The sequence below is a fragment of the Notamacropus eugenii genome, chromosome 4, assembly GCF_028372415.1.
Source record: "Notamacropus eugenii isolate mMacEug1 chromosome 4, mMacEug1.pri_v2, whole genome shotgun sequence".
NCBI classification, from domain to species: Eukaryota; Metazoa; Chordata; class Mammalia; order Diprotodontia; family Macropodidae; genus Notamacropus; species Notamacropus eugenii.
Genome location: NC_092875.1, coordinates 453,014,922 through 453,042,537, shown reverse-complemented (window position 1 = coordinate 453,042,537; position 27,616 = coordinate 453,014,922). Strand labels below are relative to the sequence as shown.

At 38.1% G+C, this 27,616-nt stretch overlaps 1 protein-coding gene across 1 annotated transcript in view; it reads right to left on the bottom strand.

Moving 5' to 3' along the window:
- Positions 1 to 24,033, bottom strand: part of TMEM161B (transmembrane protein 161B) — a 124,141-nt gene extending 100,108 nt beyond the window's left edge. Inside the window, exon 1 of the mRNA XM_072606201.1 lies at positions 23,783 to 24,033. Coding sequence (XP_072462302.1) covers positions 23,783 to 23,785 — 3 coding nt within the window. The 5' untranslated portion in view covers positions 23,786 to 24,033. The remainder of the gene's footprint in view (positions 1 to 23,782) is intronic.
- Positions 24,034 to 27,616: the final 3,583 nt, after the last annotated feature.

Here is a 27,616-nt window from a genome sequence, read left to right as displayed (position 1 = left end):
TTCAGTTGTGCCTGACTCTTCATGGCCTCATTTGAGATTTTCTCAGCAAAGATACTGGAGTGATTTACCATTTTCTTCTCCAGCTCATTTTACAGATAAGGAAACTGAGGCAAAGAGGGTTGTGACTTGCCCAAGGTTACACAGTTAATAAATGTCTGAGACTGGATTTGAACTCACAAAGACAGGTCTTCCTGACTCCAGGCCCTGCACTCTACCCCTGTACCACAAAGCTGCCCCTCCTCCTAAAAAAAAATGTTACAAAAGTTGTAGCGTATAAAATAAACCCACGTAAATCATTGGCATTTCTACGTATTACTAACAAAGCCTAGCAGCAAGAGATATGTCTACCTGCCAAAACAAACCCAGGAACTATATTAACACAAACACTTCACACAAATAAAGTCACATTTAAATAACTGGGAAAATATCAGTTGCTCATGGGTAGGTCAAGCTAATATAATAAAAATAACACTTCTACCTAAATTAATTTACTTATTCAGTGTCAGAACAATAAAAATAACAAATTATTTTATAGACCGAGAAAAAAATAACACAATTCATCTGGAAAGACCTAAGGTAAAGAATATCAAGGGAATTAATGAAAAGAAATACAAGGGCAAGTGGCCTAGTCATACCAGATATAAAACAGCAATCATCAAAACTATTTGGTACTGGCTAAGAAATAGAGTGGTGGATCAGTGGAATACGTTAGGTACACAAAACACAGCAGGCAATGACTACAGTAATCTACTATTTGATAAACCCAAAGACTCTAGCTTCTGGAATAATAACTCACTATTTCACAAAGTCTGCAGGTAAAACTGGAAATTAATATGGCAGAAACTAGGCACTGACCAGCATCTTATACCATATATCAAGGTAAGGTCAAAATAAGTATATAATTTAGCATGGGTGATACCATAGGCAAATTAGGAGAGTAAGGAATAGTTTATCTGACAGATCTATGGAGAAAAGAAGAATTTATGACCAAACAAGAGAGAAAGAACATTATGAAATGCAAAATGAATAATTCTGATTACATTAAATTAAAAAGTTTTTGCAGAAACAAAGTCAATGAAAACAAGGTTAGAAGGGAATCAGAAAGCTGGGAAAGAATTTTTAGTCAGTGTGTCTGATGAAGGCTTCACTTCTAAAATATATGGAGACCTGAGTTAAATTCATAAGAATACAAGTCATTCCTCAATTAATAAATGATCAAAGGATATGAACAGGTGGTTTTTAGATGAAGAAATTAAAACTATCTACAGTCATATAAAAAAATGATTATAGAAATGCAAATTAAAACTGAGGGTACCATCTCACACCTATCAGATTGGCTAATATAACAGAACAGGAAAATGATAAACGTTGGAGAAGATGTGGCAAAACTTGAACACTAATGCATTGTTGGTTGGGTTGTAAACTGATCCAACCATTCTGGAGAGCAATTTGGAACTGTGCCCAAAGAGCTATAAAACTGTGTATCCCCTTTGATGCAGCAATACTACTCATAGGTCTGTATCCCAAAGAGACTATAAAAAAGGGAAAAGGACCCACATGTACAGAAATATTTATAGCAGCTTTTTTTTGAGGTAGCAAAGAACTGTAAATTAAGGGGGATGCCCACCAATTGGGGAGAGATTGAACAAGTTGTGGTGTATGAATGTAATGGAATACTATTGTTCTATAAGAAATGATGAGCAGACAAACTTCAGAAAAACGTAGGAAGACTTCTATGAACTGATGCTGAGTGAAGTGAGCAGAACCAGAACATTGTACACAGTAACAGCAACACTGTGCTATGACCAACTTTGACAGACTTCGCTCTTCTCAGTATGAAATGATCTAAGACAATTCCAAAAAACTCATGATGGAAAATGCTATCCACATTCAGAGAAAGAATTATGGAATCTGAATGCAGATCAAAGCATACTATTTTCACTTTTTTTGCTTATCATTTTTCCTTTTTGTTCTGATTCTTCTTTCACAACATAACTACTGTGGAAATATTTTAATATGACCGTACGTGTACAACCTATATCAGACTGTTTGCTGTCTTTGGGAGGAGGTAGGGGAGGGAGAAAAAAATCTTATAAAAGTGAATGTTGAAAATTATCTTTATATATAATTTGAAAAAATAAAACACTAGTAAGGGAGGAGGCGCTAAAAATATGCTTGTGTATAAAGCATATATATATATATTCTTCTTTCCTGGATCTCTTCAGGTCATGGGTCTCATGTATAAGTAGAACATAGTTCCAAATTGCTTTCAACAAGACCTGGAAAAATTCACAGCTCTACCCAAGACTGTATTAGTGCGCCTCTTTTCCCAAACCCCTCCAACATCTGTTATTTGCCTCACTTGTCATTCTCCTACTCTGATGGGTATGAGGTAGAACCTCAGAAATGTTTTAATCTGTATTTCTCTAACCATTAGTGCCTTGGAACATTTTTTATAAGATAGCTTGGATTTCTTCCTTTGAAAAGTACCTCTTCATATCCTTCCATTATTTATCTATTGCAGATTGATTCTTATATAAATGTGAATTAGTTCCATTTGCATAGATGCATACATATATACATACCTACATACAAACGTGTTTGGATATTATCTTTATTGAGAAAATTGCTCAAAAAGTTCCCCCACCCTCCACAATCATCTGTTTCCTTTCTTATTTTAACTACATTAGATTGATTTGTAGAAAATATTCTAACTTTATATAATCAAAATTGTCAATTCATCTTCTGGGATCCTTCTAATAACCACGCTGCACCTAACCACAGTACCAAAAGGTAATTTCTTCCTTGCTCCACTAATTTTGTTTATGATGTGGCTTTTTACATCTAGGTCATGTATTCATTTGAAGCCTATCTTGGTACATGGTATGAAGTATTGTTGTAAAACTAATTTCTGCCAGATTTCTGTCAAGTGTTCCCAGCAGTGTTTTTTTTGGAATAGTGAGTTGTTACAGAAGCAACTGTGGTCTTTGGGTTTATCAAAGATTCTGCTACTATATTCACTTGCCTGTGTATGCTGGGTACCTAAACTGTTCCACTGATTAATTTATTTTTTTAAACAATATCAAATTCCTTCAATGATTACTATTGTGTAGTAGAGTCTGGAAACAGGTTCTAATATACTTGCCTTCTTACTCACTTTCTTCATTATTATCCTTGAGATTGAGGACGTTTTGTTCTGCTGCATGAATTTTATTATTTTTTCTAGGTATATAAAATATTATTTTGGTAATTTGATTAATAAATTAATTTAGGTAGTATTATAATTTTTATTTTATTGACTCAATCTAACCATGAACAGTTAATGTTTCTCTTTATATCTTTATTTCTGGAGTGTTTTATAGTTGGATTCATATGGTTGCTGGGACTATCCTGGTAGATGTACTACCAAATATTTCATACTTTCTGGAGTTATTTCAAAAGGAATTTCTCTTTCAAGCTCTTCTTGTTGGTTCTTGGTGTAGTATTACAAGGATGCTGATGATTTATATGGATTTATTTTATACCCTGCAACATACTGAATATATTGCTTTGATTTATTTTTGGAGTGACTATAGAGTTTTCTAAGTAAATCATAATGTCATCTGCAAAAAATGATACTTCTGTTTTCCCAAAATAGTAAGCAAACATTTATGAAGTGGCCACTCCACGCCAGACGCTGTGCTAAGTCCAAGGAGTACAAAGGCAAAAAAAAGTTCCCTGCTCTCAAGGAGCTCATGGTCTAATCCGGGACCCGGAATGTAAACAACTATACACAGATCAGCTATACTTGCTACAACTAGCACTTGTAGCACTATGTTAAACTACAGGAGTGGTAATGGGCATCTATGCTTACCACTGACTTCACTGAAAAAGACCCTTACTTTTATTCATTACACATAATGTTTCTTCTTGAATTTAGCTAAATATTATTTACTATATTAAAGAAAGGGTCATTCATTCTTCTGCTTTTCTGAATTTTTAATAGAAAGGAGTACTAGATTTTATAAGTCTTTTCAGCACCTACTCATATAACCATGTTTTTATAATTTGTATTATTTACATGATTTTTAATATTTATTATCTTCCTCATTTTAAATAAAATATGAATTCTTGCTGTAAACTCAAAATAATCATAAGGCATAATCTTCCTCTTTTTACGTGTTTGCTTTAATGTTCATTAGGGATACTAATCTCTAACTTTCTTTCTCTACTCTCTTTGATTTAATTGTCAAGACCACATTTGTATTACAGAAATAACTTGGTACATTCTGTTTTGAACATAAAATACAATTTACTCATAAATCTGTGGTACTAGGGATTTCTCTCCTCTCCTCTTTTCAACAGTTCATTCGTAAATTGTTAATTTTTTTTTTGTCTAATACTGGCTTTTAAAGTAGTCTGTCTCTTCTTTTAGTAATCTGAATATTTTATATTTTTGTAAATATTCCTCTATGTCCTATAAGTTAGCAGTTCTCAAGTTTTTTGGTCTCAGGATCCCACCTACATAAAAATTGAGGAAGCCAAAGGTCTTGTTTATGAGAGTTATATGCACTGATATTTACTGTATTAGAAATTAAAATGTCTTAATACTATTATAAAAATAGTTTTAAGCTTTCAAGTCCCTGAAAGAGAAAGGAATCCCAGGGGATCACATTTGAGAACTGTTGCATTATTTCATTAGCATGTAAGTAGGCAAAACAGTTTCTGACAAATTCATTTCTCTAATAAAATTATTCTGATAAATTTCATTTTTTGAAATGAACAATTTGGTGATGATCCTCTCTCTTTTTAAAAAAATCAAATTACCTAACTTTATATTGCTACATTTTTAAAAGCAGCTGATAGTTTTACCAATTAATTACCAATTGAATACCAATTACCAATTAGTCTTTTGTTTAGAATTTTATTAATCTTATTCTTTAAATTTCTACTTTGTTGCTTATTTGAGGATTTGATATGTTACTGCTTAAGGTTTTCTTTTGCTACCAGCCCAATTTGACTTATTCTTTCTCTTTTTGGTTGATTAGTTTAAAAATATGATTTTCCCATAACAAGTGCTTTAGTGGCAACCCTTAAACTTTGCAATGTTGTCTCATCTGTTGTCATTTTCTTTGACAAAGAATTAGTCTATAATTACTATAGTTTGATTTGTTCTTTTACCCACCAGTTCTTTGAATCCTGTTTAGTCTCCAACTAATTTTAATCTCTGATTACCAGATATAAATTTATTGCAGTGAGATCTTACTGTTCCCCAAATGGTCAATATTTGTGAAGATGTCCAGTTCAACTGAATGGCATATAAATCTTTTATATTCCAATCAATTAATCAACAGAGTTATCATTTCTAAAGGGTATAAAAGGAATACATTATAGTCACCCATCATTATAGTTTTTAGGTATTTCTACTAATTTTTCCTTTAAATATTTAGATGCTATGCTATCTGGTGCACATATATTAAGTACTGATGCTGATTCATTCTTTATAGTGCCTTCATACAATGCAATTTACCTACTTATCTTTTTTAATCATGTTCACATTTATTGCAACCCTATCTACCTCTGCTTTTTTTAGTTTAGCTGTACCATAACAGATTTTGCTCCAGCCTTTAATTTTAACTATGTGAATCTTTGTGTTTCAAGTCTGTTTCTTGGTTCTTGTAAATAACACACTGTGGGTTTCTGTTTTCTAGTCCATTCTGCTATCCTTTTCATTTTATGGTAAGTTTATCTATTCATATTCAGTGTTGTGACTGTTAAATGTGAATCCTTCCATCTCGTCCTCTTGTACTTTTTCTTCTCTTTGTTCCCATATGCTTCTTTACATATATGGAATTTTAAAAAAATTAGGAATTTGCCTGTTACTTATAACCTATAAGAGGTGACTAGGTGGCACAGCTGGCCACTATGTAGAGTCAGGAAGAATTCAAATTGTGCCTTAGACAATAGCTTTGTGGCTTTGGGCAAGTCACTTAACCTCTGCTTGCCTCAGTTTCTTCAACCACAAAATGGGAATAAGAGTAGCACTTACACCCCAGGAACGTTGTGAGGATCAAATGGAATATTCATAAAGAGTTTAGCACAGTGCCTGACATAAATAGTAGGCACTTAATAAATTCTTGTTTCCTCCTCACAAATGAAACTGTAGCAGCTCTTTTCTGCTCCTTTACCCTAATTCCAGGTGTTCTTTTTTATCTTCCTTCCTTTCCTTTTAATTCTCCCTCCAAATTCCTCTTTTCAACATTCAAATTTGTTTGCTTAGTAACAATACCTATTCTTTCTTCTCTCTTTTAGATTCTGCTCTCCCTAGTGCCTTCCCTTTTGAATTTAAAATATTTTAAGAGCAAAATATGCATGTGTATATTTGGAGGGGTGTAATTATATTCAATCTTCCTTTGTCTAGTTCAAGTGAAAGTCAGGTTCATTTGCCTAGCTCCTCCCACCCTTTCTTCATTTATATACTCTTCATTTTATGCACTATTAGATGAGATTTTCCTCCCTTTCTTCCTTTTTCCTCCAGTGTAGAACTCTAGTTCTTCCATTCTGGGGTTCTCCCAAGAGCACAGAAAACAAGAAAATCATCAAAAGACCTTCTGTTACTTTTGCCTTTTTTCTATGACCCTAAAGATGATTCTGGGAAATCATGTCTCTTATCCCTCTATTAAAATGTGTACTATTCACCCTCATATATTCCTTTTCAATTTAATAAATATGTACCTTCTATGTTTCTCTTAGCAAGTATACTTCCATGTCAAAAGTTTTGGTCTTCAAAGATCCATTCCCCTTCCACTATATTCCCCTCCCTCTCTGGAGAATACTTAGTTTTGTCATATAAGCCATCTTCAATTGTAAGTGCATAGCTTTCATCTTTTGGAATTCTGTATTCCAAGTTCACCTCTCCTAAAATATAATACCTTATAAGTCTTGCATGAGCCTTACTGTGGCTCCATCTTTGGCCACTCACCATATTTTTTTCTTTGACCTGGAAGCTCTGGATTTTGACTATGATGCTCCTGGGAGTTTTCATTTTGAGATTTCTTAAAGGAGTGACCACTTGATTATTTTCATTTTCACTTTATATTCTGGTACTAAGAGTTCTAAGCAGTTTTCATTTATAATTCTTAAAATATGGTATCTACTTTTTTTGGGGGGGGTGGGGGTAGATGGGTAGGATTGTCTTGATTTTCAGGTAGTTCAGTAATTCTTAGATTATCTCTCCTGGATCTGTTTTCTGGGTCAAATGATTTTAATATTTCTTAGACTTTGATCTTTTCTTTTTCAGTGCTCTTATATTTCTTTTTACCTTCCTGAGTTATTTTCTGCTTAGCACAATCAGATTTTCAGAGCATTCAGTTCTTGACTCAGATTGTCCACCATTGATCTTCAAGTGTCAATTCTTGCCATTCTTTCCTACACTTCATTATGTATCATTTATTTCAGTTCTTCCAGGTACTCTGGTAGCGTTTATGACCAGGGCAGGCTTTTTTTTTCCTCTAAGGCTTTACCTGAACTTGTAGTGGGGCCACTGTTGTCATTTGAGTTTACCCTCTGGGCACTTTTCAATCCAAGTTATTTTTCATCATATTTAGAGTTTCCTTGTTTTTTTCACCTTATCAGTCTTAATATCAAATTGGGTGGTGAGGTATGTCAACCTCCGTGTCAAGCTTTCATGACATGATCATGGCCTGCCTAAGTCCTGAATGATGGCCAGGATTAGGTACATGCTTCAAGGGAGTCTTGCTAGTCTGCCCATGGACTCCCTCTTGCTGTGCTAAGCTCCTGCCACCAGCTTCAGAGATACTTCAAGGGGCCTAAAGTCTTTCTCCCAGTACTGGGTTTAGGTTGCTAGTATCACACTGGGGTTCCTTGGGTAGGGCTGTTCCCTCTGGAAATGCATTGGGCTTCAGGAGTATCTCAAGTTGGTCTTTGCACAGGTCCTATCTCCTACCACTGAACTCAAGGTCACAGGCACCAAGTATGCCCTGACCATAATTATCATAGACTGTTACTGTACTGTTTTCAATTTACCCAAGTTTGTCTACCTCTAAGTCTCCAATGGCTTCAAGGGGTCCTTATGGATTCCTGGACTAGGCAGAGGGGTCTATAAGTAACTTTTCTTATTTCTTTATATAGTGGTGGATTTCTAAGCCCCACTGGTATATTTGTAGAGGATTGAGTTTTCTCTGCTTCCAGACATGATGCCACATTGACACAATCCCAGAATTATTTTTCCATTTAGTTACAACTTCCTTTTGTCATTTACCACAAAAATGCAGATATCAACACTGATGTGGTTCAGATTTTCCCTTTGTCAATTTGTAGGTCAACAGATAAAAGTCTAACATTAAAGGAAATAACTGTTCTAAAAACAAAACATATCCATAAAACTTTGTTATCTCACACAATTAGGTGACCAACAGCTAAAAAGTACAGAACACATAAAAACAAGTTAATTTTTAGCACCCTAAGTCCCCATTTCTATCACTATCACTGCTCACTGGACAAGAGTAAAAGAGGGCTGTAGAGGACTGAGAGTCATTTGTTATTGTTTCAAGGGTTAATGATCACAGTTCTGGAAATGGAGAAGGAACCTCAGAGATCAATTAATTCAACTCCTAATTTTACAGATGAAGGAACAAAGACCCAGAGAATTCACACAAATTAAGTCAGGAATCAAACTCAGTACTTTTGCTATTGTCATAGGATTCATCACTTCTTGGCAAACGAACCACTCTTTATACAATAAGATCTATACTTTGAGAAATTGCAGCTTAACTAAAACCTGTGAGATCTTAGTTCAATTTGGCAAAACTCTGGAGCTCACAAATTCACCTCTCCATCACAATGGAATACTCATATTTTCAAAATGCAATAATGACAAAGCTAGCCATAAGATTTATATGAATAAAAGAAGCACCTCTGTAAAATTCTAAAATAAAAATGCCCAAAAGAAACAAAATTACTGAAAAATTAAAACTGAATAAAATAGTAAATAAAACAAAACAAAAAACAAATTGATATGATAATGAGGTTTAGAGTATAAATTAACTCCAAATCATACGTATTTGTATATATCAAAACAAAATAAAAATGGAAATACATTTATAATAACAATAAATTATATAGCCTACACAAACATATGATCAATGAAAAGATACATATTAACAAGAAAAGTCTCAACATTTGAAATGAGAAAGAGAGAGAGAGAGAGAGAGAGAGAGAGAGAGAACAAACATGCTGCTTATACTGATATGATGGGATTAGACAGGGCTCTGGAACTTAATTCATGTAGCGAACTCTGGGTAAGCAAATTCTTCCACAGATGCAGATCTACATTTTGCCATGCAACCTTCTCTATTAAATAAGTGAGACAAGGAGAAACTCAGCATTGAACAGCTACGTACATTTAACTGTAGATCTATGACTCTATGAAATCTATGATCACTGTTAAACTTCAAAACTACAATAACCAAGAAAAACTCCTTCAAGAAAGAAAAAACATCATGTATGAAAATATCTACTAGAGTCTCACAAGATTTTCTGTTATTAAAACTAGAGAAGACTAAAAGAACATGATATACAAAATGAAGAAAATGGGCCTTGATCTCAGGGTCAGTTTCCCAGCAAATTTAAGCAAAAAAACATACATTTAAAAATCCAAGAGAATATACAATGTTAATGTAATATTAATGAGAGTTAAAGATCTTCCCAGCTTTAATAGGCCTCAGGTGGAGCCCATTAAGGGAAGCTTGATTAGGGGAGATTTCATAGGAAGGCCCTTATCTTTTGTTAACTGTTAATAAGATACTGGGTTATGAGGGTCATGATGCCCTCCAGCTCTGAAAAGTGTGTATATATACTCTGAGTTGAGGTTTTGCTCTGCGGCTTACTCTTCGGAAGGTTTGTGTCCCAGAAGAGACTCTGGGTAGCCGCTAAGGAGCCCCCTGGCTTTGAAAACCCATTTCTTGGTGCTTCTCTCTGTGATAACTATACATGTATGTATGGTCAGACAGTTGGTCTGTCTGTTGGTCTGTGATGTTATGTATTGCTTATGGTCAGACAGTTGGATGCTCTGTCTGTTGGTCTTTATTTCTCTGCCTGTATTTTCTCTGTTAGTATGTGTGATTTAAGAATATTGTTGACCCCTCAAAAGTTACTTTCCTTTTAGCAAAGCAGATCTAAGAACCTGTGCCAGCAGATCATCCTGGATGTGTCAGAGTGTTTGCTGCTACAGAATCTCACAAATAATTCTGGGAGTAAAAATCACAAGAGTCTGTGGAACTTGGGCAATGAAGCACCAAGAAAGTTATAGAATTCAAATAATATAAACTTTTAGAATGTATTTACTCAGAATAATCAAATTCCCCAATGGATCCACAATCTCATCAATATGGGTAATTCTCCAAGTGTCCCAATAAGCCATTCATGCCTATCCTTGTTCTACTGCTCTTGTCCGTAAGTTTTCCACAGAGAATCTACCCAACAGCCTGGGAACCTTCTTCTGGTCATCCTGAGATAGTCAGGATACCAGTGAAGCTCATGGGCTCTTTATCTCTCATGGATACTTGCCCTCTGACCAGCCCTTCTTTTCAGTCATACATTTCTTTGATGAAATCCTTTACACCACTTCTCCTCAGTAACTCCTAGACTTGTGATTTCTTTCATATAGAGAAGTCCCGTTGTGAAAAGTCACTCTTCCAATCAGATCAGCAACTATTTTACAACTTAGAGTCTCAAATATGTCTGGGCCACAGAGAGGTTAAATGACTTATCAAAGACCACACAGACAGTAACATGTCTCAAGAAGGACAAGAATCCAGGTTATTCTAATTCTGAGGTGAACCTACATTATTATTTCTCTTCACTACTTCCACTATATTGTATGAACTATATAATTAGACTTTTTAAAAGATTAACAGAAAAATAAAAATTTAAGTACAACTACTTAAGGGCATTGAAGATTTTTTTTAAAGGCAAATGAATAAAGGTAGAGAAGAGAGGAGGTAAAAGGCAGATTTGTAGATAAAGGGTTTTAGTCAGACCCAGGAAGACCTGCATTGAAGTTCCATTCCTGACACCTAATGGATGAGTGACCCAAGTTCGAGAGAAGGGAATGACCAGCAATAACACTGGTTCATCATCCAGCAGTTTCTTCCATCATATAAAACAATTCATCTCCATATGTCTGATTTTTATTTTTCAAGTTTCGATATCAAAACAATATTTGCCTCACCAACAGACTTGAGCTCTCTGTATATGTGTGTGTATATATATACATATATATATATATATATATATACACATACACACACAAATATGTGTGTGTCTCAGAAAGTCATCATGTTAAGCTGATTCCATATGATAACTTAACTCAAGGTTCATAATTTCAACTGTTCTTCAAAATTCTCCTCCTTGAAGATAACTCCCTATTTTATCCACCACAGCAACTGATGCCAATCTTTTTCTTGTTAAAATTTCAGTCACATACCCAAAAGTCACAATTATGACAGATGATTTGTGTTCTACTTAACAGAGAAAATTGAGAACATCCAGGAATATGAATTTCAATTCATTTCCACTTCTCAAAATATCTCAATATTATTACCTATTTGTTCTTCTTCCCTGCTACCTCAGAGCATGAAGTATTCTTATTCTTTGCTAACGCTAATCCTCTTTCTCCGTATGTTCCCCTTCAATCCTATTCCCCCCTGCGTCCTCTAAGATCTTACTCCAAGAAATATCACTTTTTTCTCATGCATCTTCTACTTTTCCCTCTTCAGTGGCCCAATCTCATCCGCCTACAATGAAATTCAGGCCTCAAAAAGCCTGGCTTCTATGCCACAGGACCTGAGAGAGCATGGAAGAGACCTCAGAAGCCATCTAATTCAACCCCCTCATTTTATAAATGAGAAAAATGAGGACTAAAGGGGTTAAGTAACTTCATTCAGAAACTTTCAGAACCTCAGAATTTCAGAATTGGAAAGGACATCATAGGCCATCTACTCCAACTGATTACTGAACAGGAATGCCCTCAATCAATTGGCATCCTTGGCAAGTAATCATACAGTTTCTATCTGAAGACCACCAATGAAGAAGAAAACTTCCTTCCATTAGCAGCTCCTGCAGTACAATCTAAGGTCCCTAAGGAAAGGGACTATATCAATTTTGTCATTGTATATCCAAGGTATGGCACAGTACCCAGCACATAGGAGGCATGAAATAAATCTTGATGAACTGAAATGAATTCCCAAGACAGTCCATCCTATTTTATAAAAGCTCTCATTGACTTTTGTCTTTCCTCAGTCATTTACTGTTCAGTTAAAAAACTGAAAGGTTTTGGAAAAGAGAAAAGAAGGAAAAATCTCTACCTCCCTTCTCCCCCACTCCCACACATACACACACTTTGCTGCTGGCAATGAAAAACATGAAACTTGTACAGTTTTATAAAAGGCAAGGTGTTTTCTTTTGGGGTAGGACAATTTGGAGGAACATAAGTGCAGTAAAACAGTGAGAGAAAAACTTCAATCAGAAATAAGAGCAACAGTACAAAAAAGGTCCACAATAATGGAACTCTGAGACCTGGAAAGAAAAGATCTTAGGTGTTAACTATCCAACACCCTCATTTAAAAGAGAGATGGCAAAAACCAACCAAATTTGTAAGTATCGAGACATTTTTTACCAAAAGGAAGCCCTGTCCTCTAGAGCTTCTAACCCTAGAATCCCTCCCAGTCTAGGTATCACACTGCTGGATTGCTATCAAAGACTTGGGTCTGGGGAAGAAGTTTCTGCTATTTGTGAAAAATCTGTCCCCACTATCCTATGGAATGTAAATTCTCAAAGGTCACCAATGTCCTCCTAATAACATCATGCACAGTGTAGGGCTGTAACCTTTTAAAAATGACTGCACTTTTCTGGGTCTCAATTTCCTAACTTAAAACGAATACAACATAATAGACAACCTTTATTCCAGCTCTCAATCTATGATCCTATGACCCTAAACGGGTTATTTCAGTCCTTTTCCTCTTAGACATCTTTGAAGAGCTGACCCTGATGACTACTTTCTTCTGAGTATTTTTCCTCCTTTAGCTTCAGACACATCATACTCTTCCTAAATAGGGTATTCCAAAAGTCTTAGTAATTTTTAAGCTTTAGTCATTTTTACACTTTAGTAATTTTTAAGCTTTAATAGCTATAAACTCTGCATTTCAAACAACACTGGATGTTATCTTGTCTGCCTTATCAGTCTCTCCAATGTGTGTTCACCAAGGTTCTACCCTTGACCACTTTTTCCATTCTTTCCCTTGGCAATTTCATTTACTCCCAACTTCAAATAATATACGAATATTTATGTCCAGCCCTTATCTCTTTTATGAACTCCCAACAGCCTACTAAAAAGATTTTTATCTATACTTTTGTTAACACTGTTTCTGATCCTTAGAAAAAATCTTTTGACTATTTACTATCCACATATCATATAAAGCCTAATTCAAATATGCTTATGCTCCAGGACTCCTACTTCACAGGGTGTCCCAATAGTACACCAAACTCAACATATCTGAAAACTGATTGATCTTTTATCCCAAACCTATCCTTTCTTCTGATTCACTTTAATTATCATTGATATTATTAGTCAACTATTCTATCATGTCCAAAATCTTGGGGTTTTCTTTGATTTTTCCCCTTTCCCACAGAATCAGATTTAAAAGGTACCTCTGAAGTCTTAATCCAACCCATTTCTAAACAAGAATCCTTCCAACAAATGTTTTGCAGTATTACATATGTACAATCTATGCATAACCTGTGTCTCAGCTTTCTAATTTATAAAATGGGGATAATAAATAGCACTTAGCATGCAAGTAGTTGTGAAGTTAAAATGAAATATTTGCAAAGTTGTTTACAAACCTTAAAGTCCTATAAAAATGCTAGCTCTTTCCTACAAGTGGTTGCCTAGTTTCCACATGAAAACCTCAAGTAATGAAGATACTACCAGTCACTTGGGGCAATTCTAATAGGTTTCTCAAAGCATGAAAATTTAAGTTTAGAAGTTCTTCTATCCAACTGATTTTGCCCACTGTAATTCCACAGAATCTTTGCATCTCTCCTTTCCTCTCTAATAAAGGCCTTGATACAAGCTAAATGCACTTTCTCTACCTACTAATGTATGCTATGTTTCAGTACCAAGCATCTCCATCATGTGCAGGTTTTGTCAGCTCCTTGATAATTTTAAATTTTATGTAGTATATCCTTCTAAAAAACCATCATGTTCACAATGGCAGGGATCGTGCCTTAACTCAACTCTGCCTCCTCCAAAGTTATAGGAATCTTGAACAGGGAAAGTTTAACTACACAATAAAACAAAATTACACAGTTCTATTTCTTTCTGTTTACCACTGATAATCTATTTCCCAGAGCCTTAGAGTTGATTCTTGACCTTTTACACACTTTCCTAAGAGAAATTAGGTCTAAGAGAATGTGGAAAAGAATCTTAGTAGAGGGCATTATTTCCTGAGAAATTTTATTAAATATTAATAGTTTCCTTTCTTCAGGTAAGTCTGCAAAGGAGAAATATATTTTAACATTTTCAGTTGAACTGAAAAAGGTTTTATTATGTTTCCAGAACTGACACATTCCAGAACTGCTATCCATATTGTTGTATTTATCTTTAATATTTCTACTTTACTTTATCAGTCATACTCGGTGCATCTATGCAGACTTTTGAGCACTGTCCCCGACCCTCTTGCTGGTCAGTGTCATGTGAAATAGACTAGGACCCTCTGATGCTCCTGTTCACCTTGGCTGGCGGAGTGTCTGGGTGAGTGTTTTGATCTAGGAGTTTTCTACTTTCCCTACCCTGTTTAAAGCCAATCTCTACATTTTTCTTAATCCTACACAGGATCCTTTTCTACATGATGAAGTATGGTTCTGAAAGCCAAATCCCAGTTACTCAATATCATCTTAAAGGCAAATCTACACTTTCTATAGCCTACTTTTCTCTCCAATCAGCTATAATGCTGAAAATAGCACCTCTGCCCTTGAGTTTCCTGCTCAGGTCTTCCTAATTCCTAGAGATTCTTTCCAGACTCTTCCAGTATCATTTGTTTCCAATGCAAATCACAGGAAATGTAAAATGTTTTCTGACTTGACAAGTCTAAGAGGGTAATCTGTTGCATTTTAAAGCAAGCTTTGAGAAGACTGTACAGCTACTGATTTTTTATCTAAAGTCAACAGCAAACCCTCCTTTCCAGCTCTCAGAAATCACCTAAGACCAGGACAAGTCTCTTCTTTCTTTATCTACATACGTATTCTTGACATTATCTGTAGATTATTGTCATATATTTCCAAGAAGTATGAAAAGCTTTTACCACCTCAGAAGATGCAAATATGTCTTCTGTGGATATTCTGGAACGCTAACAGCCTCCTCCCCTCCTCCCCTTTCTGGCCACTCTTCAACTTATCAATGTCCTTCTTAAACTGTGATATAACACAATGCTCTAGATGAGGTCTATGTGCCAGGCACAAGGCAATAAGTGCTAAGCGTACAAAGAAAGGCAGAAACAGTGCCCAAATTTCTCCTTCACAAATTGAACCCCTACCCCAAGGTAACTTCAAGTCACCTACATAATTTTCTCCTTAGTGAGATCAAGTCCTTGTCTCTTCTCCTCTTCGGTCCCTTCTCTCACAACTTTCTACACAAGGACCAATGGTCTCATATAAGCAGTGTCCCTAAAAAACACATAACATAAAGCTACACAAAAATATTCCAGACTCATTCACCCCTTACAAATGCCCTCTGCCTTATTTATGTTTACTCTTTGTTATTTAATGTTTTCTCAGCCTCAAAAAAAATATTTAAGCATTCCTTATGAGGTTTTTGTTGTACCACTACACAGCAATCAGATTAATTTTCCTACAATCAAGCAGGAAGCTCTGACATTGAGAAAAGGGAAAGTAAAGTCAAAGGTCATTAGTTAATTGCTGGGGTCTGTAACAATGTATATTATGATAAAAATCAATTTAATTCCTTGTTAAAGATGCTATTTACATAACCACATAGAATGACTTATCAGTCATTTACTTATCAGTAATTCAGAGATATTTCAAAAATATTTGTCGCTAATCTAAAAAAAGATAAGTCCATTAGCTTACTGTAAGAACAGAGTAATCACAGCCTAGCACAGTTCGAGATATTCTCGGACATTCTTACAAGTCTGGACGGCTCCTCTGAAGTACTCTCCTAAAGAGTCATTTCTATAGTCTAAGCATAGGTGGCACATTGGCACCTGAATGCACACTCACACACAGTAATCTGAAAGGATACTTACCTCAGGAGACCACCAGACACTCCAAGAAGCATGCACCAGGGAAGGAAAAGAAACTCCCACCACTGGGAATCCCAAACATACACATAACCCTTTCTCGTCTAACCTCCGCTCGCCCCTCTGCCCACCCCATTAATGCTACCATCCAATCCCCACTCTTCTAAGTGCAGGACAAGAGAAGAGTTTGAGAGTGTGCAATGGAGTGATAACAGGGAAGGGAAGAAAAACATTCTTCTACTTCTACCACCTTACTTCTAGACTGTTCAGCAATTTCCTCAGCTCCCAGAGTTTTTCTGAAAAGTGGATCAATCACACTACAGTTATTTAAGTCCACTACCCAAAGACTGGATTACCTAAGTGGTACAGTTATAGTAGGATTGTAAGGAATTTCAGAGGTGATCTAAGCCAGGGCTGTCCAACTCAAACAGAAACAGGGCATTAAACTGTAATAAGGATATTGCTGTGGACACATCAACATTATTTCTGTTTTGCTGTATCTGTATTTATTTTGTTAAATAATTCCCAATTAACATTTTAATCTGGTTTGGCTTCACTCAGGAGTGTTTACCATCTCTAATCCAACCAATAGCTTAATAGAAGTTCCTTCTACAATATTTCCAACAAATAGTTAGGAATCCAGCTTCCACTAGAAGATCACCAATAAAAGGGACCATTTCTTCCCAAGAGTAGGCGGTAAACCCCAAAGAATTATTTTCTATTAAGAAAAAAAGGGAAATATTTGGGGAAAGAGGAGAGAAGGAAGATTTCCCACCACCCTAGGTGCTCCCCATTGCTACTACCAGTGAAACCTCTTATAAACATCCAAATAGGGGCTTACTTCAGGGACAGAAATGTTAGAAAGAATGCTGCTACATGTTTTTGCAATGAGATAGGGAGAAGGGAAATCCTGGTCAGAAGTAATAAGTAGTAACAGTATAAGGACAAGTAGGCCACCTCCTTAAGACCACAATCATTCAACTGTAAAAGCTAGAGAAGAATTTAGATGTTAACTACTCCACCCTCCACACTATGCACTGAAAAAAACTGTTGGTGATGGGAGCCAGCTCAACAATGGTTAAGTCCCACATGCCCACTGGTTCTTACTCCAGATCCCCTTCCTACAATATTGAAGGAAGTCTCCACCAGAACCACTACCAATGACTTGGGTCTCTAGCTATTCTACAAATGACAGGGAAGTGATGCTGGCACCCCAATTTGTAGCTCTGAACAAATCTTCCATTATAAGTATTCCATCATATGCATGTTAACACAATGAAAACTTAATATATTTGTAATTTGTTTAAAAACATCCAAGTATATACAATAATGTATATCTTAAAACCACAGAAAAACTCTTAGAGGGCATCCAATTCAAATGTAAGCTGATTTTTATTGCAGCAACTTTACCTTGACTTTGTCCAAGTTCCAATCTCCATAAACAGCATTTTTACCCACATTTAGTTTTATGGTGAAACATTCCCAGTTATATCCCCAGATTAGAATCTTGGGATTCAATAAAACTAGACTATATATAGAAACTAGGCATTTTGAATCTTAAATATCACTTAATCACTGCCTGCTTCAGTTTCCTATACTATAAAATGGGAATAATAATAACACCTACCACATAAGGTTATCAGGATCAAATGAGATAATATTTATAAAGCTCTTAGCATAGTGCCTCACATAGAGTAGGTGCATATAAATGCTTATTCCCTTTCTTTCCCTTTCCTCACAGTGCCTAGTACATAGTTATTATGAAAAGAAAAATGTTGGGAGCAAAGGGTCCCTACCCTTCGGAACCTTATAGCCTAGGAGGGGGATAACAGCACATACACCATTTAATTCAACAAAGATATTAAACATCCACAGAGACACAAAATGAAAAACAACCATATCTGCCTTCAAGATGTTTACAAGGTAATAAAAGGAATAAGAAAAGTACACAAGGAAGAGACAAGGAAGAATGTAGTAAGGAAAAATGGGCAAACTAGAAATGTTTGAATTAGAACTGGAATGCTTCATAGTAACCTAAAACTCAACTTCCCCAAAAAGAACATTATCTTTACCCTAAACACCACTCCTCTGCAGAATTTTCTTATTACTGTTGAAGGTATCAGTATCTTTACAGTCAGGCGGATTCATAAGCTCAGTGATATGGTCATCTCCTTATTCTCCCTCACCACTCACATCCACTCAGTTGCAAAATTTTTTTTTATCCATAGGACATCTCATCTTCTCTGTACTCGTACAGCTATGACTTTAGATAAGTAGCTCATCAATTCTCACTTTACGTATTACAATAGCCTCCTATTTGATCTCCCTAAATCAAGTCTCTCACCACTCAAATCTATCCTCTACACAGTCACCAAAGTGGCTATTCTCCTAAAGCACACATGTAATTATGCCCTTACAGTCATGATCTGGGGCAACAACTACTAAGGAAAAGGGGCTAGTCATCCCCACCAATTTCCACACAGAGCAGGCAAGTCAATTTAGCAGAAGCAACCTGTGGGGGAAACAGGAGGCAGCACGTGGCAGGCAGGTCAAACAACCACAAATACCCTGGCCATCATCCTCCCTCAGACCCTGATGTGTACAGCCCAGGACCCTGAACCAAAGAGCCTTGAGATTAGCACTGCTTCCAGCCGGCGCCTCCAGTTATCATCCTGGGAGGCAATCCCTGTGTTGATGCAGCCTGATAACTGCTCGTACAAGGGGTACACCCCTAGCCACCAAAGAACCAGAGAGGAAAATTCTCGATACCAAAGACCTTGGCACCATCAAAGAGTTCACTATCAGAAACTGATATGATTTGATCAGCAGGAATTATATTAAAGAAACATTTGCTTTGCTGCAGTACACCAAGGACATTGAGGCTTTTCCCATAAATTGCACCTTAAATCTTTCCTATATGCTGATTCCAAGGGGCTTGGGAGCAAATACTATTTTACTTTACTATTTGTGCTTTCCATATAGTAAGCACTTAAATGACTATTCATTAAAAACAAAACCAAAAAAAAACCCAACTTCAGCAGCTCTCTTTTAATTGTAGAATCAAATGTTAAACTCTTTCGTCTGGCACCAAGCTCTTCATTCTGACTTCTTCCCACCTCTCCAGTCTTCTTATACATTAATTTTCTCTCTATAGTTCAACGAGACTGGTCTACTCCCTTTTCTTCAGAGATATGACATATCTCCTGTCTCCATGCCTTTACATGCCTGGGACATTCTTTTTCCAGATCTTCAGCCTTAAGAATTCTTGATTTCCTTTAAAACTCAGTTTAAGCACCACTATCCAAACAAAGTCTCCTAAATCTCATTAGATGCCACCTTGCATTGAATCTGCTTATGATTAAAGCCTAAAACAACAGGACTTTTGGAACACCTGTGTATGAAAACATGTATGTATGCATATCTTCCACTCAAACGTAAGCTCCCTGAAGGCAAGAACTGTTTCACTTCTTTGTGTCCTCTTCACTTGGCCCAGTTCCTGGAACATAGAAAGTCCTCGGTTTTTAAAAACCTGATCTGTATAAGAAGAGAGGAGGAAGTCCTACATTCATTAAAGCTGCTCAGGAAAGACTTCATAAAAACCATGGCACCTGACTTTGGCCTTAACGGAAGAGAAGGATTTCAACAGGCATTTATTCTTTCAATACCTACTAAGTGCTTAGTATATACAGGGCACTACATGACATTTGTATTACATTTTATAACTACTGTATATTTCTATTACTTTTGTACAGTTTACAATAAAACAGTAGCATAGAAATATTTCTTTTAACTACAAAACTAAAGACTAAATTCAGCTTCCCACTGTCTTCTGGCACACATGAACCATTTGTTTTTGCTATTTGATTCAGACATAAGAAAGTGACTAACTTTAAAATGTGTAGTAAAACAAATACATTTTCACATCATAAAACGTAAACTGATTTATAAACTAAAATTAATATCTAAAGAACTTAACTATTTTCTTTATTTCTTATTTAAGACTGAATCTCTCCATCTTGCCCAGGCTAGAAATGCAAAGGTAACTCACAGGTCTAATCCTACTACTAATAGCCACAGTGGCTTTCACCTGCTCATTTCTGAACTGGGTACTTCTCAGGCAACCTGTTGGACCCACTGCTCCAGGGGGCTCATCATTTTAATGCCAAATTTGGTGTGGGACACCCAATTAGCATAGCCTAGTGCAGTTTAAAACTCCTAAGCTCAAGAGATCCTCTAGACCAGACCTTCACAACTTGCTTATGGTCCAAGACTTGCAGCGTTTCAAAGGATTTCAGGTGCCCTGAAAAATGCAGAGGAAAACATCTTTTGTAGGTAAAGGAAATCCTCTGACATGCTCCAAGCAGCCCAGGAGATCCAAGTCGTGCAAGCCTGCTCTAGCTTCAGCCTCACCAGTAGCTGGGATTATAAATATAGGCCACCATGCCTGGTAACCAATTTATTTAAGGAATATTTGCCAAAAAGTAACATTAACATATCCTGATTAAAAACTCTTAAAGTATTCACAGTACTAAATCTTTAAAAATTATAACTTTCAAAGAGTAAAACTGTATGGTTACATGGCTTAGAAAAATAGTATACCAGTGACTTGACACCCAAAGAAGATTCAGTCCTTCAGAGCTTCTTACTCTAATAGTGTATAGGCAAGTTCCTTTCTTGAACTGTGAACTAACCTTTGAGTGTGTGTAAGGACTATTCACTGCTTGATAAAATTTTGTTCAAGGTTGCCATTTGTTGTAATATGATGCTTCCATTAGAAATGTTCTTCTGGATGGGGCTGTTCTTTTACCAGGACCTAGCACACTACATTGCACGCTGTAAGCACTTAATGTTTGTTAAACTGAATTTTGAAATGTCTTTTCATTTTGAATTCTGAAATGTCCTTTCACTCAAGTCTATTGGGTCTAACTTTTTTTCAAAGTTGAAAGAACAGACTCTGTGTGTGTGTGTGTGTGTGTGTGTGTGTGTGTGTGTGTGTGTGAAAAAGATGGCCTCAGAAACGTTAATAAAGTGGGAAGTTCTAAGTGAAAGGAAATTATAATTTAATCTTCAAGGGAAATGATTAGATTTATATTACTAACTGTAGATTTAGTTTCCTAATCAGTTTCTCCTATTTTAAGTTGGTCATTTACACCACTTTCTATGTTCTATATGCTGGCTTTATTTATTTTCCATTTTACTTTTGATACATAATCAGAGAAGACTCTAGTCTTTATTCCTTTGGTGAACTTTCTAAAAATAGCTTAAAAATAATCTTGGGTCTTCTGGGAGGCATTTATTAACATAACAGGAATACTGACCTTGTTATATATACCAGGTGATTTAGAGGTACGACATACCAGAGAAAAGGAAAAAAAGAATATCTTGACTTTAAAAAATATAAATTAACTACGAGGGTGAAAAAATGAGTGAATCAGCCTAGTATTTAATGTTATGGTCAGGAGAACTAAAAACACAAACATCCCTAACCATGGAAATGTAGATAAAATGAACAAAAGTAAACTACAGAAGCCAACTCGAGTGAACTAAAAATGTTGGGCAATGGTGACAGTCATCAGACCAAGTTTATATACAGTATAGAAATATACAGTATATTCTCCTTTGTTCATTAAGAAGTCCTGAGGTTTTATAAAATATATGTATACACACACACACACACACACACACACACACACCACCTTTGGTGGCATTCTAAGTTTTAAACTCTCTGGAATATAATTTTAGACGAATAACCAATCCACTTCTGTCTTTCACAAAAGCTCAGCGATTCAGGCCAAGAGCAGGTAGGTATGTGTCTCTGGCCCACTTCACAGATGGGGAAACTAAGGCTGAAGTTCACTAACAGAACATAAAAAAGGTCAATGTATTAGGACCTATGATAATATGGCTCATTATTCCATCTCTGAAGGGATTCTTTGTAGAATGGCATGATTGTTCACACAATGCAATGATATCCATAACTGCCCTTAGAAGCCCACTGTGGACCCATGACTTATTAATTAATTTAAATGTGTGAAATAAGCTATTAGTATTTTCATCCTTTACACAACACTGTAGTACCAAATGTGTCTGGAGATAGGCTACACTTTACCCCTTCATGTCTGGCTTGTATAATACTTGAGCATGACTTTAAATCAATGTTACTTTTCAGTGTATCCTTTTCTTTTCAAAGAATTTTTATTTCATGGCGGCAGGCTCTATCAAACTAATAAATGACTTTTGGGGCTCAAATTGACTTCTTAAGAGCTTCACTGGGTGACCTGCTAGTTAGTGGGAACATGGTGAACAAATATATATTCATGTTCTTTAGTATTTAATGATGCAAGTTAACCTTCAGATTTTTTTTTTGGCTGAAGCTACATTCAACAAAAGTCTAGCCCTGTAAGTTATTTAAACTTAATAAGCAAGTGAACATGTTTCTGAAGAAACTGTGTAGCAACTCACCTCACTAAGTAAAATAAACTGAATCACAGAATTTAAGGCTGAGGGAGTTTAGAGGTCATTTAAATTCAATAAAATAAGGAAACTGAAACCCAAAGAAGTTAAGTGATTTGCCCAAGGTCAGTAGTAAATAGCAGAAACTGATTTGTGGCCCAGGTTCTCTGCCTCCTAATCCACTGCTCTCTCCATTACACCACCCTGCCAACTTGTACGTTACATAATGCAGTGTAGTAAAATCTAAGTGACAAGTGAGAATACGTGTAAAATATGAACTAAAGAGTCTCACAAAACAGTTCACTACGATTTAGACTCAAAGCCTTTTAGAAGCTGCAAAACAAAAAGCACAGACCCCCACTATTATCTGAATGTTTCAAACAGATGACCCTGAACAGGTACCAAATGAAGGTTAACACTCAGCTAGGCAGGTGGTTTATGCAGAGGCAGATACAGTGTAACAGCTTTTACACAAGCACCAAATCCTTTCAAGCGCAAAGACTACTATCCTTACCCGAGAGAAGGAAAAGGGACCTCCTGCGTGAACACTATGATACTTTGTATCCATTTTGTACTCTAAGAATGTTTTTCTTGAGAAGACAATCATCCCATTGTCTGAGAAGAGGATGAATGGGTCTTCTCCCGTAGCGCACAAGACTTTGACTACTGAGGTCAAGGTCCTTGGGTCCTGACCTCACCTTCGCACACAGTAGGTACTTAACGGATGCCAGTTGGGCAGGTTTCAAGCACGCGGTTTCCCGGTGGGAACTTGACTGAGAAGCAGGTGGGAACACGACTAGCACTCTTCTGCCCCGGATGACAGCGAGGGGCGGCCCTGCCGGAGCCCGGGCACCCACAGCCACCTGCAGAGCAGGACCGGCGCCCGGTGGGCTCCGCCTCCGGGGCTTGTCACTCGGGGCTCACCCACCTCCCACCGCTTCTGGAAGGGAATGGCCAAGCGTCTCCCTCCCTCTGCGTGCACCCCAGGCCCGCGCTTCCCGAACACGCGGACTCACCATGGCGCTGGAGCAAGGTGATCCCACCTCCTGATTTCCCAGGACGATCCGGAATGTCTCACCTTCCCGTACGGGAATTTCCGACTCCTTCCAGGAGCGGGGGGTCTTCCGGCTCCAGCCGGAAGACGAGAGAGCGCGGGACAGGAAGTCCCGCCTCCTGAGAGACTCTCCGAGCCGACCTCGCGGCACGCAGCCAGCGAGCGGACGCAGGGGCGTCTTCTGTAAAAACAGGACTTCCGTGGGAGCCCCGGAGACTTCTGCGAGGGGAGGGGGGGGGGGGGTTACGTCGGGAGGAGGGGCCGTCACCCGCGCCGGCGCCGGGGAGGGAGGAGGAAGGAGAGTGGAGGAGGAGCTGCGGCGCGCGGGCTGCTCGGCGTGTGAGCATGCGCGTGCGCGCGCTGGGCTCGGGGAGCCCGAGGGGCGGGGAGCGGCGGCGGTCCCCGCGTGGCGAGTCGGTGCTGGGGCTGCCGAAATCGGGCCCCCAAGGTGAGGGGACCGCGGGAGATGGGCCGGGCCTCCCCTCCTCCTCTCCCTCGGCACACGTGTCTAGACTGTTCCCTGCCCGCCCCGCCCTCTCTGGGACGGCCACACCTGGGCAGGTGCCCCTCCCTCAGCCCGGCGCGTAAAATGCTTCTCCTCTCCCGCACCCCTCAGGTGCCTCACGTGGACACCCCCACCCCCTTGGCTCTCCTTTCCCCTCGTCACCTTCTTGTCCTTGGTAACTTTCCTTGTGACCTTCCCCATCGCCTTCCGACCTTGGCGGGGAGAAAGCCAGGACTGTGGCGTCAGTGTCTGTCTGTGACCGGAGACCGCTAGGACCTAGGAATGGGTCTGTCAATCAATTAACACTTAATTAGCCCCGCGTGCGTGCCAGGCACTGATGAACCCGGAGGATACAATTAGAGGGAGCACACAGATGCTGCCCTCACGGATCCTACAATCTAATGTAGCAACGTGCATTGCTACATTGCACATTGCTACGTGCAAGCAAATCTGTGCAAACTACATGGAAGGGAAATAGGAAATACTTTAAAAAAGGAAAGCAGTAGAATGAAGAGCTGTTAGCAAGGTTTCCAGTGGAAGGTAAGATTTGAGTTGGGGCTTCAAGGAAGCCAGTGAGGTCGGCAGTCTTAGCGTTGAAGGGGAGGTGTTACCTGCACGTTAGAGAAGATGCTAGAACGTGGAGAGCGTGTGTTGGGGAATGGGAAGGTAGCGAGGGGACCTGGATCCCTACGAGGAAAAGACCGTGCACATTCCCACTCTGGTGGTTTGCCTGCGACCTCTTGCCCGTCCCACCCTACCCAGATGCTCCCATCCTTTGGGCTGCCCGGTCACCTTGGCTTTCTGACCTTTTAGATCCTCTCGTCAACCTTTTAACTCTTTCCATCCGGCCCACCCTGGGCTATTTACCACTCCTTAATCCCATCCTGATCTTCTCAAGGGTTTTTGTTTTGGATTTTTTTTTGGGGGGGGGCATGTAAGTATCAGTCCCGTCCTCATCAAATAGGAACTCTCTCTGCTCCTATGGGAGTTTTAATACACTAAGAATCTTGGCAGGCGTTACTGGTGTTATAATAAAACCTTGCCACTCCAGCTGAAAGAAGGCTTTCGAGGTAGACCCTTGCACATACCCTTGCATTTCAGGGTTCTCAGCACCCCAAACCGCAGTAATAGGACAGGGCTAGGTTATGACCATCTTCTTACCATCCCAGCCTAGGGCCATTCTGAAGGACTAGAAGGAAATGAGAAAAAATGGCATCCGGAAAAAAGACCTGAAATCCTACATGGATTGTTGTGTTTGTCCTTCGTTCTCGGAGAGGACTATGACTTCAAGATGATATGACTGATTTGAGTGAGGGAGGGCTGTGCAAGGTCACCAGCCTCACTTTCTCCTCCTGAGACATCTGGGTCCAGTGGCTGGGGGAGGGATGAAAGCTGAGAGAGAAGAATCTCTTACAGGTAATGGCTGTACCCCCCACCAAGTGCTCATGCCCTCTGATCCTGCAGTTCTGACAGTGAAAAAAAGCATCGGATGTGGAGCTGGAGAATCTGGATTCAAATACTCTTACTATTTATTATATGACCTTGGGTAATATAATATTTTTGTCTATAAAATGAAGGAGTTGGGTTGGACTAGAACCCATAATGTCCCTTCAACTAAACAATTCTCAAGGTATCCCCACTTTCTCTTGGGAAATTTAAAGCACTAAGGCTTCAAGAGAAGAAGCCGGAAGGAAGAATGTAGAGACTGCACCTACCTCCCTTCTTCTGGTGCTTCAAGTAGACGCTAGTATCAGTCTTGTGATCCTGAGAGTCCTGATCATAAACAAAGAAAGATGGGCAGGTCTTATAGACAAGAGAAGGGTACAAAGTAGATGGTGGAGTAGGAGTGGGAGACTAGTACGGTGATGAAATTGGGGTGTTCTGAAACTGCTGATTATTGTTGGAATCTTCATCACTTAGCCCCAATTTTTGCACTCTACAGTAGCACTTGGTTTAGGGGCAGTTAACCATAGAGAGTGGCAGTGATCATTTGAGAACTCTCTGTAATAGCTTCCTTTTCAAAGCAGTAGCCACCTCCATAAAAAGGTATGGAAGGGAAGAATTTATGAATTAAAAGATGTGACATCAAATCCAGGACAATGCATTCTCCTAAGTTGGGCATTTTCTTTGAGATTGTCTCCATATATGTCCCAGTCAGGTGCAAATTTTTGTCAGGGTAAAATTTATTCCTGCAAAAATGAGGCCTAAGGGAAATCACAACTAGATGTCTAGCTGCTTAACTGTTTATTGCTAAAACCAGAAGTTTCTGCACTCTGGTTCCTGTTCAGTACTCCCACTTTGTGAAGATGATAACATCTGGTTAGTATCCTTTAATTTCAGTTGACTGGCTGCCCCCCATCACAACTAATTGCTAAATAGATCCTTAATAAAATGGGACCAAATTGTGAGCAGTTTACATCCATTTGTAGAAGTTTGTATATTTTACCCAAAAACAATTTCATTCTATGGCATGCGGTAGCCCCACAAATGTCAGGGGAGTAATAGGATTTACAGCCAAAAGGGAACATAGAGATCATCCAGCTCCCCATTTTATAGATGAGAAAACTGCCTGCATATAAGTTTCTAGTTTTAACATAGGCAGAAAAGAATTCCCAAGAGAAGAGGAACAGGAAAAGCAGGGAGAGTGGGGGGGAAACATGGATTGTTTGGAGTTAAGGTGAGAGAACCAAAGAAGGATTCTAGGAGCCAGTTGAGAGAAGTGGTAAAATACTCTGTTCCTTCTTTCAGTCGGTTATTTATTAAGCATCTGTGTGCTAAGCGCTAGGGATAGAAGTACAAAGAATAAAATGATCCCTCCTCACAATGAACTTACTTTATAAGAACATAGAAAAAATTTACATGTGTACAGCATGTAGTGTATGTGTACATAAACTATTACAAAATAACATACATGTTATTTGTATTCATTTCTTTCAATCATTTCCAACTCTCTGTGACTCATTTGGGATTTTCCTGGTAAAGATACTGCAATGATTTGCCATTTTCTTCTTGAGCTCATTTTACAGATGAGGGACTGAGGCAAGCAGGTTAAATGACTTCCCCAGGATCATATATCTAGTGTGTGGGGCCAGATTTGAATTCACAGAGTTGACCTTCCTGACTTTAGCACTCTATCCACTGTACCACGTAAAATAAATGGACATGATACACATAAAATAAAGACAAAGTACCATGGGAGGCATGACATTAGCAATTGGGGGCATCAGGAAAAGATTCTAGCAGAAAATGGTGCTGACTAGTATGCACTGGTGGGTTGAAATACATTGGGAA